The sequence below is a fragment of the Camelina sativa genome, chromosome 16, assembly GCF_030686135.1.
Source record: "Camelina sativa cultivar CO46 ecotype springtype chromosome 16, ASM3068613v1".
In the NCBI taxonomy this organism is placed as follows: Eukaryota; Viridiplantae; Streptophyta; class Magnoliopsida; order Brassicales; family Brassicaceae; genus Camelina; species Camelina sativa.
Genome location: NC_141895.1, coordinates 29,971,266 through 29,990,000, shown reverse-complemented (window position 1 = coordinate 29,990,000; position 18,735 = coordinate 29,971,266). Strand labels below are relative to the sequence as shown.

General features: G+C 34.3%; 4 protein-coding genes, 1 long non-coding RNA gene and 1 pseudogene across 6 annotated transcripts; 3 read left to right on the top strand and 3 right to left on the bottom strand.

Moving 5' to 3' along the window:
• Positions 1-138: 138 nt before the first annotated feature.
• Positions 139-1,157, bottom strand: LOC104752876 (uncharacterized). The gene has a single exon (XM_010475135.3). The coding sequence runs from the start codon at positions 1,052-1,054 to the stop codon at positions 374-376; it is 681 nt and encodes a 226-aa protein (XP_010473437.1). The 5' UTR covers positions 1,055-1,157; the 3' UTR covers positions 139-373.
• Positions 1,158-2,327: 1,170 nt separating this feature from the next.
• LOC104752877 (UPF0540 protein At1g62220-like) lies at positions 2,328-3,101 on the top strand. Its single transcript, XM_010475136.3, has one exon. It carries the CDS (start codon positions 2,471-2,473, stop codon positions 2,903-2,905), a length of 435 nt encoding a protein of 144 aa, XP_010473438.1. The 5' UTR covers positions 2,328-2,470; the 3' UTR covers positions 2,906-3,101.
• A 1,754-nt stretch (positions 3,102-4,855) lies between these two features.
• On the top strand, positions 4,856-5,594 carry LOC104752874 (UPF0540 protein At1g62060 pseudogene; annotated as a pseudogene). Its single transcript, XR_015585257.1, has one exon. The product of XR_015585257.1 is annotated as a UPF0540 protein At1g62060 pseudogene (transcript).
• A 1,447-nt stretch (positions 5,595-7,041) lies between these two features.
• Positions 7,042-7,822, bottom strand: LOC104752873 (UPF0540 protein At1g62220). The gene has a single exon (XM_010475131.3). It carries the CDS (start codon positions 7,700-7,702, stop codon positions 7,226-7,228), a length of 477 nt encoding a protein of 158 aa, XP_010473433.2. The 5' UTR covers positions 7,703-7,822; the 3' UTR covers positions 7,042-7,225.
• Positions 7,823-8,505: 683 nt separating this feature from the next.
• LOC147926105 (uncharacterized) lies at positions 8,506-10,650 on the top strand. Its single transcript, XR_015583535.1, has 3 exons — positions 8,506-8,751; positions 8,841-8,927; positions 10,158-10,650. It is a non-coding gene; the product is annotated as an uncharacterized LOC147926105 (long non-coding RNA).
• A 6,544-nt stretch (positions 10,651-17,194) lies between these two features.
• LOC104752871 (uncharacterized) lies at positions 17,195-17,800 on the bottom strand. Its single transcript, XM_010475129.3, has one exon. It carries the CDS (start codon positions 17,731-17,733, stop codon positions 17,380-17,382), a length of 354 nt encoding a protein of 117 aa, XP_010473431.1. The 5' UTR covers positions 17,734-17,800; the 3' UTR covers positions 17,195-17,379.
• Positions 17,801-18,735: the final 935 nt, after the last annotated feature.

Below are 18,735 nucleotides of genomic sequence, written 5' to 3'. Positions count from 1 at the left end.
TCAATTTTGTTAGATCTGAATTCAGATATACCATTGTGTACTCTAGTGAGAGAAAACATTTGTAAATAGCCCAAACAAGCTTTGCGAAAACACAACGGTTAAACAGTGTACTATTTTTTTCTTCTGCATATTTTAACGTTTAAAAAATGCAATGCCGCAACTGTTTGGCATCCAGAAATTTATTTATTTCTTTCTTTTGCATTTTTATATATTTCAAAAGTTATTTAACTATGCCAGAATATAACTGTAAAAACGAAACATTACACAACACGAGCATGATATTAAAGAGATGATCACCCAATGATAAGAATGTTATAAATCGAAGCTGACGTTAAGGACACGCACACACATAAGACTAGATACCATGTAAACGTTAAGAATGGCCAGTGCCGCTTCCGCTACCGCTGCCACTACCGCTGCCGCTTCCGCTAGCACCAATACCACCACCGCCTCCACCTCCACCTCCACCACCGCCACCGCCGCCTCCACCACTTACACTTATGTACACACCAGGGCCCATAGCGGTTCCACTTCCGCTGCCACTACCACTTCCGCTTCCGCTGCTGCTACCACTACTACCATCACCGCCACCACCACCGCCACTACCTTGACCACTGCCGCCACCACCTCCGCTTGCCGAATACTCGCCAGTGCTACTGACACTACCATTACCGCTTCCATAACCCATACCGCTACCACTTCCGTTAAAATAACTACCAGTACTACCGCCAGAACCGCCACCGGCTCCACCTCCGCCTCCACCACCACCGCCACCTCCAACTTCTACGCCTCCGAGACAGTCGGCACGTCCATTCCCATTCCCGTTTCCATTCGCATCTCCGTTGCCGTTCGCTCTATCGTTGGTTCCGTTGTCCGTACCACCTTCAACGGTAGCTCCTCCGCCACCACCTCCACCCCCACCAGCGGCACAATTAGGCTCAACTTCTAATAAATGTTTGTCCATGAATTTGGTATATTCAGGGAGATGCCTTGCGGCATTGGCACACACAACTCCTACGAAAACCACCACAAGCAACTTAGTGATCATTTCCATCTTTCTTGTTTCTTTATATAATTGGGATTCTGAAATGTATTTTTTTCTTTTTATTTTTATTCTTGTGAGTTATTTTACAGCATCATTGGCTATATATACCGTCACACACATACATACATTCACATGTATACTATATATACGTGTTTGTGTTTGTCACTTGTTACAAAGAAATGAATAAATGCGAAAGAGATTTGAAGTTAATTGGTTAGCTGAATTACTTGAATACATTTAACCTTGACATAATCGACAATTTCAATATCTTATGGTGATAAATGATGACTGCAGTAGTATTCATGTTTTTTACGTAATGTTCTCAAATAAGATATTTTAGTAAACGGTAAACCATATGATATCGATCGTAATTGTATTTGGAAAATAGTATACATGTCGACATTTAGGGTTCGTTATGTTAATCAGCAATCTGAGCTTTAGGTCCGCACAATTTTCTGAGCTAGGATTAGTCTTTTCTCATATGTAGAACTTGTAATATCAATTGAACTAAGCATTCTTGGATATATTTATATGAGAACCATCCTAAAATGTATAGTTATACTTATACACATGATCAATGGATTCAAACGTCCATATATAATAGTCACGCTCGAGGGCCATCAATCGTAATATTGGATGTTGTAAACAAATATTTATAATTAATTTAGATAAATCATGTCTCAAAATTTTTTATACATGTATGTTTCTAGATACATATTTCAACATTTGTAAATATTCTTCAAAGGAAAATGCTAGAACTGGATATAGAATAATATACAATTAACCAAACGCAAGTCACCGTGGCATATTTATAACATAAACAATATCATTAAGATATACAAATCATTTGAGAAATTTGCAAAGATAATTGTTAAGTGAAATTAATTTATGGTACTTATGAAAAGTAAGAAAAAAAATGTATATTTTAAGATCGCAATGTTTTACATCGTAGTACATACATACTGCAGTATGGAGATAGTCCAAAAAGATATGTATCTTTTCAAATATCAATTCATAAGAGTTAATGCAATCCATTGTTGTTTGTAAAATTAATCTACAATTAAGTCTCTACAATACATATATCTACTACAATTCAGGACACCGGTTTACTCTTACGTCAGACAAATAACTAATTAAATATCTGATAGTCACATAATTAAATCACAAGAAAAATTATTAAAAATACTTTCCAAAATGTAAACCTGTTTACTTTGACATATAGGTAAGACTATTAGTTATGACTTAAAATATTAACTATTATATTTTTCTTGTAAGAAATGAATTCATATCCTAATAAATACATGTAGAGAGTGTATACATAATTACATAGAGGCTACAATGTGGGCGTAACACAGCACAACCCACTACACACAAAAAAAAAAAACATAGTAATTATAAAAGCAAAAAGGAGAGAAATATTCAAAGATGAATACCATAAAGTTTGTTGTACTTCTCTTGATTGGAGTTGTGTGTGCGAGTGTTGGTGCAATTAGGCAGCTCCAAGAAGGATCCAAAGAGACCGAATTAAACATCTCTATTCCCAATACTGGCACTACCAACGGCGTTGGAGCTGAGCTTACTGTTATTGTTTACAGCAGCGCTACCGGTTATGGAAATGGCAACGCTGATGCTAATAAGGATCCCAAAGGTCCCAGAGGCAGTGGAAATGGAACTGGCATCGGCACTACTAGCGGATATGTCATCGCGGAGGGTCCCAACGCAAAAGCTTATTCTAGAAGTGTTGCTTACGGCCGAGGCCGTGGTCGTGCTGCAGCAGCTCCTAATGGCGCCACCGGCAGTGGAGACGGTTCCGGAGGTGGCACCACAGTTGCTTATGGCAGTACGGGGCCTCCACCGTGAGGTGATCATGATCGTAGCTTCGCAAATTTATATTAATACTCTACAAACCCAACAATCTCTTTTGTATTCATAAATAAAACTAGAGATTGTCGACACCTATATAAATTATAGATGCTAAAAAAAAAAATTATAAATGCTACTCTTTGTGTGTGATGTCTAATTTTAAATAAAACAAATACAATAATTACGACTTTAATAATCTTCGTAAATGTTGTCAGAAAATAGTAATAATTTATCAAATTGAAGATGCAAGGTAAGGCTAATCGATCTTTGTTAATTCAGCTTTAACAAGGGAGACTCTTGCAGTCTTGCTTTGTGGTCAACTCTCTCCTTGGCCAAGAACATGGGTTTGCAACACTTACAGGTGTCTAAGTTGACTCACACTTCCTCATTGCTATCGTCAGCTGATCCGGAGAGAATCACGATGTCTTAGTCGATCTGAACCATGACATAACGACCTCTATTCTTCGATTTCCTTTAAACGGTTTATTCGGTTAATTCATTGACGAAAACTACTCTGTTGTCGCTTGAAAACTTTCTCCAATTTTTGGAGCGGAACCTCTAATTTAATATAAATAAGTCTAACAGAATTTTTTTTGAATAAAAGTATTACATGCTTGATGCTTCGATTACAAAGGGATAAAGTTTTAAATAAAACGAGTTTGAAAAGTAATAAAACAACTGTTTTTGGCAATATAAACATTTTATGGCATATATATCCGACGTCGAGGACCTATCATTTTAACTTTTAAGGGCGACTCATCCTCAAAGTAGGTGTATTGATGCATCCTCATATAATATAAGTAGAACGTGGGCTTTAACAATGTTTGGGCCAGGCCTCACAGTTCAATCAGATTACATTAAACATTTTTTTATTACATAGGCCCAAAAAAAGTTAAGACACTTTTTGATTAAACGCAGATAACCTAGCGTTTTTTTTATTTTTATTTTATCTTTGTTTCTGTCTTTCTGCAGCTCATCAATGGCGGAACTCATCGTCGGCTTATCTATGGCAGATTGTCTAAGATAGGTGATGATTGGAAGAGAACCGAAAAAACGTTCGGTTATACCTTTTCCGAACCGAACCGAACTAAAAACCGAAATCGCTAATTATTTTTGCCGATCGGTTCACGCTGTCTCTCAGATTCGGTGCCGAAAACCAAATAAATCGGTTCTTTCGGTTCGGTTTTCTTGGTTCTTACCGAACGTTGAATTTCGAATTATGTTTAAAAACATATGATAAAAACAAACAAAACCGCTACAAATTTTTTAATATATTGACATTTCTTATAAACTACTAGTAAAATACTTTATTATCTATAATAAGACAAAAAAAATTATTCAACATAAGATTCGTCGGTGCATAGCACGTGTTTATATGTTTTATTCAACCATAGCTAACATTGGCAAACCTTCCCAAAGTCAATTTTACAATTCCATTTATTCATTTAGTTCATAAGAAAATTTTCATTATCGTAATGGATTGTATTTATCACCCAAATTCAAAATCGGTAGAGTAAATGCTGTGAGCAAAGAAGAAATTATACGAGAGTATAATGTATATTCTCTTGAAACTATTGTAATGTATTATTAAGACTATTGAAATTTGAAAGAACAAGAAAAAAACTATTTTAATTTTGATTTTATATGTAACGTATGTTTTTTTTATTTTTACCTTTTTCAGATATATTCTCTTTTCATAAATATATAGATATATTGGATATATGTGACTCTGAAGATTATAGCAAAAAAACAAAAAAAATTGTATTGGATATCGCGATCTATCCATAATACTTGGTTAGAAAAAACTGCGATTGATTTTGGCAAGAGGTGTTGAGATATTGTAGTATCATGCTGACATCTTGGTATGACCGGTAGTTGTTATTTGACTTGTGCATTTAAGCATGTCTATATTTCTTGTAAGAAATTTTCACGTATCCTAATCAATGCATGCGTATCGAGTGTATGTATATATAGAGGCTATGATTTGCTTAGAAGAACACAACACACAATTTCATCAAACAAAAATACATAAAATGAATGCCACAAAGTTTTCTGTGCTTCTCGTGATTGGCATTTTGTTTGCCATTGTCACGGCAAGGCAGGTTGAAGAAGTCTCCAAAGAGAACAAATTAGGCACTTCTGCTCCAAAAACTGCTACCAAAGGTATTGGAGCTGAGCTTTCTGTTGATGTCCGAACTGGTAGCACCTCTACGGGAAGTGGCTTTGCCAGTGTTACTAAGAGTCCCAAAGGTCCAAGCGCCTTTTCGAGTGGAACTGGCTTCACAACTACCAACGGAGCTGTCTCTGCTCAGGGTCGCAACGCAGCCGCTTCTTCTTCCAGTGGTTCTAACGCTCAAGGCAATGCTGCAGCTGCAGCAAATCGAAATGGTGCTGCTGCCCGTGGAGACGGTTCTGCAGCTTCCGCTTCCACTGCGAGTGGACGCACCACTGACAAGAAGAAGAAGAAGAAGTGCCCCAAAGGAAAAAAACGATGTTGATCGTGAGGTGATCTCATCATGCTTATTGCTCAAACCTATCTTATATATATATATATACTAAAAACTCACAATCTCTTTTGTATTCATAAATAAAACCAGAGATTGTCACCTTTAATTATTATCGAATGCCATCTCTTTCTGTGTAATGTCTATCTTATAAATAAAACAGATGCAATAATTATTATCAATCTTCTTTAACAATTTTTATATACACATGCATAGTGCCATGCATGCCAACACACTAAGAGGCCCAAGATTGTTTCAGTACTGATCTAGAATGAATATCAAGAGATACAAATATAAATTAGTTACTGATCATTAATTTAAGTAATTCTACGACTGAGCTTACTTCCATCCTAATTTGACCAAAAAAAAGTTTAGCTAGCACGGTAGTGATTCATTGAGCATGAAAGATTTGACTGGAGAAGTAAGTTAAATTGAAATGGATCTTTCATAAGGATCTCTGACGAGGCAAGAATTTGATTCATGAAAGAAAAAAAAATGAGATCAGTGAAACAGGAGATTAATTCAAATGATCGATATACGCGACTAGAACCAAAGGAACTTGGTGGTTCTGCAAAATTGAAGTGCTAGGTAAGGTGAAGCAGATGTTGTCACATAGCTAGAGACTTGAGACATATGATGTTCTTAACATGTCAGATGGAACACATAAATGATTTTGAGGCATTTGTTACAGGACGAGCTTATCGTATATATGACGCAAAGACCAAACTAGGAGTTTAAAGACAGTGCTAATTGGCTCAGATCTCGTTTGGAGGTGACTAATAGAATCAAAATAACTTCAAACCATACTCATGGTGGACAAGATTTTGAATAACGTCTGGTATGTGGCTAATTAATCACTTAAGATCGATCTCTACATGTACTCATGAGTCATGGCCCCTGTGCTTTATGTCATAGACGTGAGAATTAATGGTAGTGGTACGTTCAATTAACACTAAGTGTAACTTGGCTAAGTGGCCTTTCTTTAGGATGATCATTGTCTGAAACAAAAGATGACACATCATTGTAGCAGAATAATAGGCTATACAAGTGACAAGAAGATAAAACACTTACTGGCAAAGGCCAAAGAGCTAGGCAATGGCCTTATAGGCAACATTTTTGGTTGAATTGGTTAAGCGTTTATTGTGGAGAATTCATGTGATGTTGTTACCTTGTGTTCATGGATTTAAAATCTTAAAATATATAGTGTTTTTAAAATGTAGATAATGATTACAATAATCTTTTGAACATTTTTTAAATGAATTCCTAAATAATTTAATTTTTGTACTCTTTCATTAGGAATTTAATAACTTGATTTTGTTTCACACAGATTTGTTGTATTCTAAAAAAAAATTAAATGATGTGTTTGGTATATAAAAATTTGGTTTCAGCAAAATTAAGTGTTCGATATTTTTATTTTCTACCAAACTAGTATAACTTCGTAATTTAAACCATTTGATTATAAACACATCCTCACATTCAATGGTAAAGATATTAACTGATTCAGATTATCTTAACAATATGGTTTGTAAATAAAATTATCCACGCAATTTTTAGAAAATGGTCTTAGGCATCCGAATGTGTTGGCACCGGCACCATGCATATTTACTTACATCTAAGAAGATTAATATATGGTCGTAGTTATTGCATTTTTCTTATTTATAAAATAGGCATTACACAGAAGAGTAGCATTAATTTGATAATAATTAAAGGTGACAATCTCTGGTTTTATTTATGAATACAAAAGAGATTGTGAGTTTGTAGAATATATATAAAGAGAGGTTTGAGCAATAAGCATGATGAGATCACCTCAAGCTCAGTTCTTTTTATCTTTGCCGTCCTTCTTCTTCTTCTTCTTCTTCTTCTTCTTCTTGTCGGTGGTGCGGCCCCTCGCAGTGGAAGCCGAACCTGCGGAACCGTCTCCACGGGCAGCAGCACCATTGCGATTTGCTGCAGCTGCAGCATTGCCTTGAGCGCTAGAACCACTGGAAGAAGCAGCGTCTGCGTTGCGACCCTGAGCAGAGACAGCTCCGCTGGTACCTGTGTAGCCACTTCCGTATGAATCGGCGCGTGGACCTTTGGGACTCCTAGTAGCACTAGCATAGCTAAAGCCACTACTGTCGCTTCTAGTTCCGGCCACAACAGAAAGCTCAGCTCCAATGCCTTTGCTAGCAGTTTTTGACATAGATGTCCCTAATTTGGTCTCTTTGGAGACTTTTTCGACCGGCCTTGCGGTGACAATGGCAAACAGAACGCCAATCACGAGAAGCACAGAAAACTTTGTGGCATTCATCTTTTAAATTTATTATAGGTTTTGTATTAAACTGTGTGTTTGTGTTCTTCTTCCCAAATCATATATAGCCTATATATATATATATATACACACACACTCGATACATTTGTATTTATTTGGATACGTGAGAATTTCTTACAAGAAATATACATGCTTAAATGGATTAGTAAAATTACAACTAATAGTCATACTAAGATGTCAACATGGTAGTATGATACTATCTTAACACCTCTTGTCAAAATCAATCTCGATTTTATCTAACCAGCTTATAAATGCGATATCTAATCAATGCTATAATTTTTTTTTAGTCTTTTTTAAAAAAATTATTAGTTTCTTATCTATAGAGTAATTAATACTCTTTTGTATAATATTGCAAAAAGAAATAGTATCTAATTTATTATGTTCCTAGCTACAGCATAGACATATATATCCACAGCTAGCTCGATCCATGACCACTTCCGTATCTTTTTTCTTTTCCTTTGAGTTTGGTTAAGCTAACATTGACACAAACATTGACACAAACATAAACAAACATATTGTTATAAATAAATGGCTAGATCCGCCATTCTTATCCAAACATCATACACAAAAACATATTGTTATAAAGATTCAAGATAGAAACCTAGTGTCTCGAAATACCATAGGTACGTTGTAACATCCCGAATTTTTTAATTGGGAATTGGGCCGGTTTGTTTCATTTCAAGCCCATTAAGAACCAAGTGAGCAAAATACAAAACGACAAGGGTTTATGTGTGTCGAAGTATGTGCGTATAATACATGGATGTATCTCCTTCTTCATTTGCGACGGAGAGGAAACGCAAACCTAAACCTAAGTTGATAAGATTGTGTTGCAGTCGCCGTTGCTAAGGTATCAAGCCGTGGTCCTCGCTGTTGTGTAGTGAGTCTCGTGGAGGAGAAGCGTACGGACTCATCGTTCTCGCTTGTCACTGTCGATCACCACGTACCATTGGTCACTCAAGCACCGTGTTTCACCGGAGATGTCAGCCGCTGTCACCGGAGCATCCGTAGTCATCGTCGAGGCCGTATGAGTAAGGGAACCCTAGATTGTTTTGTAACTTGCGCAGAAGGTTTCTAGCTTTGACTTATGATTTGTTGTTGTTGTTGTTTCATGGTTGAGCCATGAGGACCTAACCGATGTAAGCTCGAATGGTTGTGTCGAAGTCAAGCCGCCGATCAGATCTGTCGAGAGTAATTGTCGAGAAAGGTAAACGGCGAAGCTTAGTCTCGTGCGTGTTTGTGTTGTGTTGTTTTGTTGATTATTGAACCAAAGCCTAAACCGAACTAAACCATAGTTGTGTATCAAGTACGGAACCGTAAAGCTTAATTGTTGTTGACTTGTGGTCACGTGAAGTGGTGGTGATTCGTGGTATAATTTGGTTTGATTTGGAAGTGTTGATTGAACCAAAATCAATTATGTGCTCGCAAAGCTGAACGTGGGTTTACTAAATTATTAGATTTTGGTTTGATTTAATTATTAAGCTAAATCTTGTTAATTTATTTGGAGACATTGGTTTGGGTTGGTTTAATGGGTTAAATCATGGATATTGATTTTTGTATATTATTGGGACATAATATTTGACCGGTAATGCTAAACCGTTGCATACCGAGGTTGTTGTTAAAGCGGAATTTATTGTTGCAAGTGCTAAGCCGAAGATGCGATTCGTATGGCTAAGGTGAGGACTAGTTAGTGTCTTCTACATATTCAAATGTGTTTGGATAGTTACTTAGTTTAAGGTTAAGTTGAGTATACCTATATGTTATATAGTATATAAGTAACGTATATTTGAATGAGTGTATATCTTATTTATATGTATATAAATATATATTTATTATATTATATAAGAACTAGTATAAATATGAGATTAGAAAATGAATTTTTGTTGATTGATATTGATGTGGTTGTGTGAATGCATGTTGTTGTGGTAAAATAAGTGTTTGTGTGTGAGGAGATAGGTGCCAAGGGCACGTAGATGCGGTGAGCCGCAGAGAGTCATGCAAGGAGAGATCCTTGTAGTTGTGTGGTGGTCTACGGGCGCGGAATGCGGGTAGATCAGGATTGGCTGACAAGCCAACGCGTTGTTATACGTGGAGGAAGTGCGAGAAGCACGAGGAATCCGGATACGCAAGTAAAAATGTGCAGGAAGAAGTGCGAAAGCATGAGGAATCCGGTAATGCACAACGTGTGCGAAAGCATGAGGAATCCGGTAATGTACGGGTTGGCATGTTTTGACACGTGGTATCATGGGACATAGTCTCATTTGTGTGATGTGTGCATATGTTTGTGTGTCACAGGTTTTAGGACACAATGATTGCTGCTTGTTTTAGGTTTAGACTTTGTGATTGTCTAAGCGTGTTTGGGTGTGGAGACTTCGGGAGCCCTGATGCTTTCTCTCACTGGATAATTATCAATTGCTCATTCCTCTCTCTTTTGCAGGTTCGTTAAGTTAAGAGTTCGTTTTACATTGTTAGCTGGTGGTTTTGCATTTAAAGAGCGTTTTTGGCCGGGCGAGGGAATCAACCCGTTAACTAGTTTTGGGTATCGAGTTCAGGTATTACATACGTACGTTTGTATTTGTTAGGGCACGCCGCACGCCTGTATATCTTGCAAGAGAAATACATACTTAAAAGCGTTATAATTTTATAAGTAGTTGAAAAGAAAAAAAAAGAGGCCATTAGCTAGTTCTTTTACCCATAACTGATAGTCTTACCAAGAAGTCAACTTAGTATATATATAGAAAAGTACCAATGTAAAACATAAACATGATGGTATATTGTGTGATAATGGGGGTTCACGGTATCTTGTATCAGTCAAATAATGTACGGCCATCGAAAATCAACTACTTTATCATAGTTGATTGAGCCATCGAAAATCAACTACTAATGTCTTTTATGTTATGTAACATAAAGATTGAGCTTTATCAGGTAAACTCATCGACGTACGCTTAATTTCTATCAACTGATAAATATCAATATTTTCAACAAGATTCCAATATCTAATTTATATTATGATTCCAATATTTAATTTATATTATGATTTGTAAATTAATTTTATCACTTATAATCTATACTATTAATTGGGAAGCACACTTAAAAATAAAAAAAAGATAAAAAAAAGAATATACCATACAATGTCCTTTTGTTCAAAAAAATTAGAGAACAAATAAGAAAAACGCCAAGGACAATTAGGTAAATTTTTATAGCCCAGACACGTGGATCTTGGACGACCCGAGATACTTATATTCGGATCCAGTTTAGTTGAGTGTCTCGCCAATCATTTACTGATGTAGCCAATCAGACCAATCGCCTGCAGATTTTTTTTTTTTTTTTTAAAGATTAATCAATACAGTATAAAATAAAGAGATCCTGAAAAACCGCACCAACAAATACACAATCTACATTAATTACGATATTGTATTACTATTACCGGTGATCAATTAAAACCTTTTAATTATTATTAAATTACAGATATTATCACGAATATGTTTCCAAAAAAAGATTTGCGAGTAATATATTTTACCTAATTTTAGTAACCTTTTCTAATTGATATAACTAAATCTTTCGAATTTCCAAAAATCATAGCAACTAACATTGATAACAACCAAGATCTCTAATATTTAAATCCCTAACAAATTCAATGTTTTTAATATTTTAAACACGATCCTTCATCACACCTATAATTTAGTCAAATTGCAACATTAATGAGATGCGAAATTCATTTGTTTCCATATCAGTGTCTAATTACCGAATTATTAGAAAAATCTATCCAAATAAACTTTCATATTTCTTTATCTAACAATACTCAGAATCTTAGAAGAATATTCCAATATTGAAATTACATTTAACGTACCTACCAAGATAGCTTGGAGATTTATACTTTTCAAACCTAAAAAAGTATATATGAATCCGGCTACTTTTGTTTTTTTTTTGTATAAATAGTGCTGTAAGTAATCCTTATCATCTCCAATTCAACAGAAGCTCTCAAATTTCTTTTACTTCAAAACCGAAATACTCTCAAACAAATTAGAAAAAAACTTTAATTTACTACAATATTTCAACGATAAATTGTAAAAGAAGATGTTCTTTATTATTATTTTTTACAGATTGTCATCTGTTTAGATGTTCTGTTTAATCTTTTTTCTAATTATTCGTTAAATTCTATTTTAATAAGCTAATAACTACGATGTGTTTATGCAGGACTTAAAGATAACATTTTTGTAGAAGCCTACGTAGTTGTCTCCTAATTCAAGGTCAGAAGTTTAACTTTTATATTAGAGAGTATAATAGATGCTAATTTTCAGAAGATATTCTAATGGTGGCCTCAACTTTCATTGAGTATAGGTTGATAGCATAAATGTTGGCAGGTTGCTTCTCTAACAAATAGATGTTGTGTTCAAAGAGTGGTTCTAAACATTTGGTTATTTCTTTCACTTTTCTATTACTTCATGGTTTTATATTATACTGCAGACACAGAATACATCATTTATGTATAAGAAAACTACTGTTATATGAATGAACCTTTTTGTTGAAGACAACATAATAATGACATAATAGATGAAATATTTTGTATTGTAAATGTTTTTTGTTTTCCGGGTTTTCACAACTTCTCGATTTGGCAGATTCTATCAAGATCATAGTTGGCAGGATTTTTCAATCAATTCTTGGGTTAAAAATCAATTCTCTTTGTTAAAAAGGATAACTTCTATAGTGGACATGATAACTATAATGTTGCCAATGCCAAGATTCGGTAAAGAGAGATTTTTTTTTCTTAGCAGTGTTTCATCAGTAGCCATTGTATATCATTTGCTTTGCCAAAGTTTGATACACTAATGAAGTTAAATTGTTTTTTGAGATGTTTCTGAAACAGGTAGACCACAGATTTAAGAAGGAAAATCTCCATAATAAGACAATTAATTCTGAAAGTGTACCAAGCCTTTATGAGCATCATTTTCTAGATTATTCTATGGAGATTTTTGATTAAGTAGTTTCTGGGATTTTGAGTATTGAGACACTGATATGTCAAATCTATTCCGCTTATGAAGCCAATGAGAAGTTACGAGGATAAATAATACTAACCTCTTCGTATAAGATGGCATGAGCGTGCATATATATGCTTCTCTTACGTACTTTGTTTATATTGTGATTTTCACCATTAAATCTTCGCATTGTTGAATTCATTGTTAATATGTGAAAAAGATAATAAACATGTGGTAGTGAATATTTATTCTTTGATCTTTTAAGTTATACCCACTGGTTTCAAAACTGAAGGAAATTAAATTTCTTTTGGTTTTACTTTTTAATTAGAAAGGTCAAGTAAACCATTTTTTTTCTTTGAACAACAGGTCATGTAAATCATCTATTATACCCTAGCATCACATTTATATTATGCATAGAACCTAGAATCAGATATGCAATAAACATTATCTGGATTGACTAATGCTAACATTTAACATTTAACATTTATCTGGATTGACTAATAAACATTATCAGAATCATGTAAATCATTTTTTTTTTTGGTCAAAATGCTAACATTTAACTAAGAAGTTAAAAACTAAATCATTTAATTAAGACCTACAACATGGGAATCTAAATGTGTAAGCATGAACTATTATGCATATGATTCTTGGATGTCGTTGATTCAATTATCGTAGAAAAGAAGAACTGATGGTGATAATGATTGTATGCCAAAGCAATATAATCAAGATGTCGAAGTCACGAATTAGATTTCTATGGTGATCATACTTATAATTTTGAGAATAATTTACAGATTACTAAACAATTAAAACCCCACTTGGATCCAAATATATTTATAACCTACTTCGTTAATCTAATTTACATCAACCAGAAAATATGAAAATTGTAAGAACCTGATCAATGATGGCGGGCCTTGCTTTGGGCGGTGGATTGTGAGCTATCGATCTGAATTTGGATCCATTGATTATTTGCAAGAACCTGAAAATATAGTCAAAGCAGACCTGAAAATCTATTTATAAAGCAAGAATATACACTAATACACCTGATAGAAATCCCGAAACCTGATCAAATAAAAAGTATATAAATGTAAATTGTTTACCTTGAAATAGAATAACACATAGTGTTGTACTCCTAAGTAGCACTTAAACCGGTACAGGGACTAGAAACGAGTACAAGTATGGGGACGGGAAACAACAAAATAAAAATTTATAGATACGAAGACGACATGGGTACTTCAACAAGCATATACCTATAAGTTCACATATATAAATATAAACATATATATAGCTTAATTTCAAAATGCCAAAGATAATGAAGTCACTACAAATTTTAAATTTAAACACATAACATAGCTTAGTGATAACTATAAGCTAAAAGTTTGCTTTTTTACTTTATTTATCAAGTGTTTTTGTTAGTCAAAATAATACTTTTAACATTAGAAACCCCATTTAGGACTTAAAAACTAAAAAAAAAAACAATTAACAAGACACAACATCATCTTCTACATTTAGATTAGGGTTTTTGTTCAGCCTCCACAGAAGATTAATGTTTTTTTGACAAAACCATTTAGGTTAGTTAGGTTAGTTATAGAACATAACTTGCTACAAACTCAGAGAAGAAGTTTGTAACTTTTTTAGATATCATATACACTAAGTTTTTGCAAGAACTGTCTCGGAAACGTCCTCAAATCACAATTATCCCGTCCCAATGACCAGCCATCCCCGTAGTTCGAAACGTCTGAAAAACGTTTTGATAGCGTTTCCTAGCCGTTTATATCCCCACAACGTTTCCCAGACGGGGACGGTGTACCAAGTTTGGTAGATTCTTGATGAATTTGGATATTGTTTGATGTTTCTATTGGATTTGATGATGTGGTGATGTGGTCGAGGAAGTTTAAAGAAATTGCCTTTGTAAACACTTATTTTTTCTTTTTTTGTTACTGTTTTAGTCGGCCAATCACAAAAAGTGAATTTTTGTTGTTAGAGTTCTTTCGGTGAGTTAAACTTATTGGGCATGGCAAAGTGATTTGATAATCGGGCTGAATCGGATCCAACACATATTTGTTTAGTGGTAGTAACTGTAAAGGTATAGTTAATTACTAATAGATTGAAGCTATAGTTTATAGGACATGTCTATCGAGATGGATTTTTCTAGCTAGAGAATTTAGGTTATCCGGTTTGGGAAGCTTAAATGTTTTGACGGTTTTTATATGGGTAGATAATTCATGGATTTCTAATACGTGGAAAAAATGTGGCACTTATTATACGAAGACTACTGATATACACTACAAAATACTACAACAACCAAACACTTCTTTGTCAAAAATATGTAAATTTCACAAACATAATTCTGATAATTTATCCCCGCATGTACGTGGAGGTCCATATCTAGTTATAAATTAAAATGGAGGCAGTTAAAATATGGTCTTAGGCCTATAATTAAATGGGCTGGCATGGCACTATATATGTGTATATATAAAATTTAAAAGAAGATTAATATGAGGTCGTAATTATTGCATTTGTTTAATTTTTATTTATGTAAAGAAAGCCATTACACAGAACGAGTAGCGTATTATAAACTCATAATAATTAAAGGTGACAATCTCTGGTTTTATTTATGAATACAAAAGAGATTGTGAGTTTTTAGTATATATATATATATATATATATATATATATATATATATATATATAAGATAGGTTTGAGCAATAAGCATGATGAGATCACCTCACGATCAACATCGTTTTTTTCCTTTGGGGCACTTCTTCTTCTTCTTCTTCTTGTCAGTGGTGCGTCCACTCGCAGTGGAAGCGGAACCTGCGGAACCGTCTCCACGAGCAGCAGCACCATTTTTATTTGCTGCAGCTGCAGAATTGCCTTGAGCGCTAGAACCACTGGAAGAATCAGCGTTTGCGTTGCGACCCCGAGCAGACACAGCTCCGCCGGTACTTGTGAAGCCATTTCCGCCTGAAGAGGCGCTTGGACTTTTGGGACTGTAAGTAGCACCAGAAAAGCTATTTCCCGAAGAGACGCTATCAGTTTGGGTATCAACAGAAAGCTCGGCTCCAATACCTTTGGTAGCAGTTTTCGGAACAGAAGTGCCTAATTTGGTCTCTTTGGAGACTTCTTCAACCTCCCTTGCGGTGACAATGGCAAACAAAACGCCAATCACGAGAAGAACAGAAAACTTTGTGGCATTCATTTTATGTATTTTTTTGTTTGATGAAATTGTGTGTTGTTTGTGGTGCATGACTTGTGTTGTGTTCTTTCTAAATCATAGCTTCTATATATATGCACACAATCGATACGCATGCATTTAATTATTAGGAACGTGAGCATTTCTTACAAGAGATATATACATGCTTAAATGCATTAGTCAAATTACAACTAATAGTCATCTAACAAGATGTCAACGTGATACTATCTTAGCATCTTTTGCCAATATCAATCGCACTTTTTTCTAACCAGCTAATTACTAGTATTATGGATAGATTGTGATATCCGATATTATTTGTTTGTTTGTTAAAATCTGCAGAGTCATGCTTTTTCTGTAAAGAATTAAATAAATAATTATAACATCTAAGATCATAAAAATGTAGAATGATCTATTCTTTTTCAATAGTCTCAAGTATACTCTTGTGTAATATTGTATTTGTCCACAGCGTTTCTTTTCATGAGTTTGTATTCGGGTGATGATGATTATTACCATTACATGAATAAACGGCATAGTATAATTTTCTAATAGATGATTTAAGATACTTTGGCAGATTACTTGGCAGATATGCGCATATGATTTATAAAATTTTGGTAGTCAGAAAAAAAAGAAATATCCAAAACTATTTGAATCAATATGAAATGTACAACCGATGCATTGGATGAACCACTATAAACCGGACGTGCCTTTTTTTTTTTTTTTCTTTTTCTTTATATGGCATTGGGGAATGCCTCACTATGTTATGCTTTAATGTTTGAGATTTCAAAAATCTCTACCATTTTAAAAATCTTTACCTCTGTACATGTTTTGTTGTTGAATGAAATTAAGTGTCTGTCCAAAAAAAAAAAAAAAGAAAAAAAGAACCACTATAAATCGGACGTCTGTTTTTATTTTTTACTTTTTACTTTTATTCATGTTCGTCAAATTTAATTTGGAAACAGTAATGCGGATCCTTATCATACGCTTTGAGAATTACAACATGATTAATCGCTAACAACTCGAAGTGCAAACGGGATTTGTGGCAACTTACTTACTTCTACACATTTATACTACTTTTAACAAACACTCTTCAATACACTTCCTTAACCACCCCTAATCTTAGTTTAATCTAGACAGTCTCCGTTAAATAGATATTTGTTTTCGTCCGCGCAAATGCCCCACCGTGATATTCGTATCCCGTGTCCTTGTTCATTTATTAATTGTTTTGGCTTAGAACATTAGATAATCGACACAATTTAAAGTTTTGTATATTTGGTTATCGATCGGTCACCATGATCACACATATACGCATATATAAAGGTTTTATTTATTAGATTTATTTTATTTAGCAAGAGATAATTACACATAAAAAGTAGCATTTCATGATAATTAAAGGTGGCAGTCTCTAGTTTTATTTATGATCACAAAAGAGACTGTGAGTTTGTGTAGAGTATTAATATAGGTATTGAGCAACGAACATCATCATCTCATGCTCAAGGGTGGGTCCTGCCAGACGCATCGCTACTACTACTTCCGGAACCGTAACCTCTGGCGGTGGGACCATCCGGAACTGCTGTAGCATCTTTGGATACTCCAACTTCCTCATTCTCAACTCTTCCAGTGTCACCATTAGACATTTTTGGCAGAACCCGTGATGAATCTCGTGATTTCATCGCCGGTATCGGTAACCCCGGTATTGGTGGTGGAATTGGTAGTGGTGGTAACGGAGGAAACGTAACTTTATCCGTAACTACTTTGGAAACTTCTTCCAGCGGCCTTGCGCCTACGTTTGCACAAACAACTTCAAAGAGCAAAACCATCACAAGAAGCTTCGTGACGAGATTCATTTTTTGGTTAATAATTTGTTTCTAAGATACTTTTGTGTGTTTGTGGTGAGTTTTGTATTCCCAACATCATACCCTATATATGTAGTCACCACACCTAAACACATCTTCACAGTTTTTAATAGGTACGTGTGTGTATTTTTTCTTAATTTAAACAATGAAAGATATAAATGCGAAAGAGATTTGGTTAAATTAGATATTTAAATTACTTGAAAGTGTTTAACCTGACGTATTGGTAAATTCAGTTCATTATAATATCTGATGGTTTCAATTACGTAATGTTCTCAAATCGGATAAATCAGTCAGTCAAGCCATTAAATGAAGATATTACGGCAATTATAAATGTGGAAGAAAAAAAAACTGTTAAATGGGCAATTTATTTTCTTAACATTTTTAGTTGTCTGACCATAGCATTTTATGGATTGTTACAAGCTTTTGGATTGACAAGTTCAGAAATTACAGTATCTTTTTTTTTTTTTTTTTTTTGCTGGATATCCATGCCAAATCGAACCTTTCTTTCTTTTATTAGTATTAATCACAAAGTCCATACGTACTTACTTATATTTCTCTTACATGTGTTTCTTTTTCTTAATTTTCATAAGAATAATAATAATGCATACTATATTCATTTTTCTTCCTTATAGAGGACATTTTTGAAACATTATAGGTTGAAACTTGAAACAGAGAATGGAAAAGAAACATGTAACTAGCAAGAATTTAAGATAATAAGAATAACAGGGTTTCGGATAGCCAACTTTTTTAAGATAATAAAAATTACAGTCAAGAAGATAAAGAGAAAGTCACAAATTAACTATAAATTATTTGTGTACCGTACCAAAAAAAAAAAACTATATTCAATTCTCTTTAATCTTGTAAGAAAAAATTATTATTTTGGATTAATCATAGTAATAGAAAAACTGATGTTATTACAAAACTATGTGGAACTTGAAATAAGAAGGTTAGTGAAGAGTGTGTATTTTTTGGTAAATTTTACTTTCAAAACAG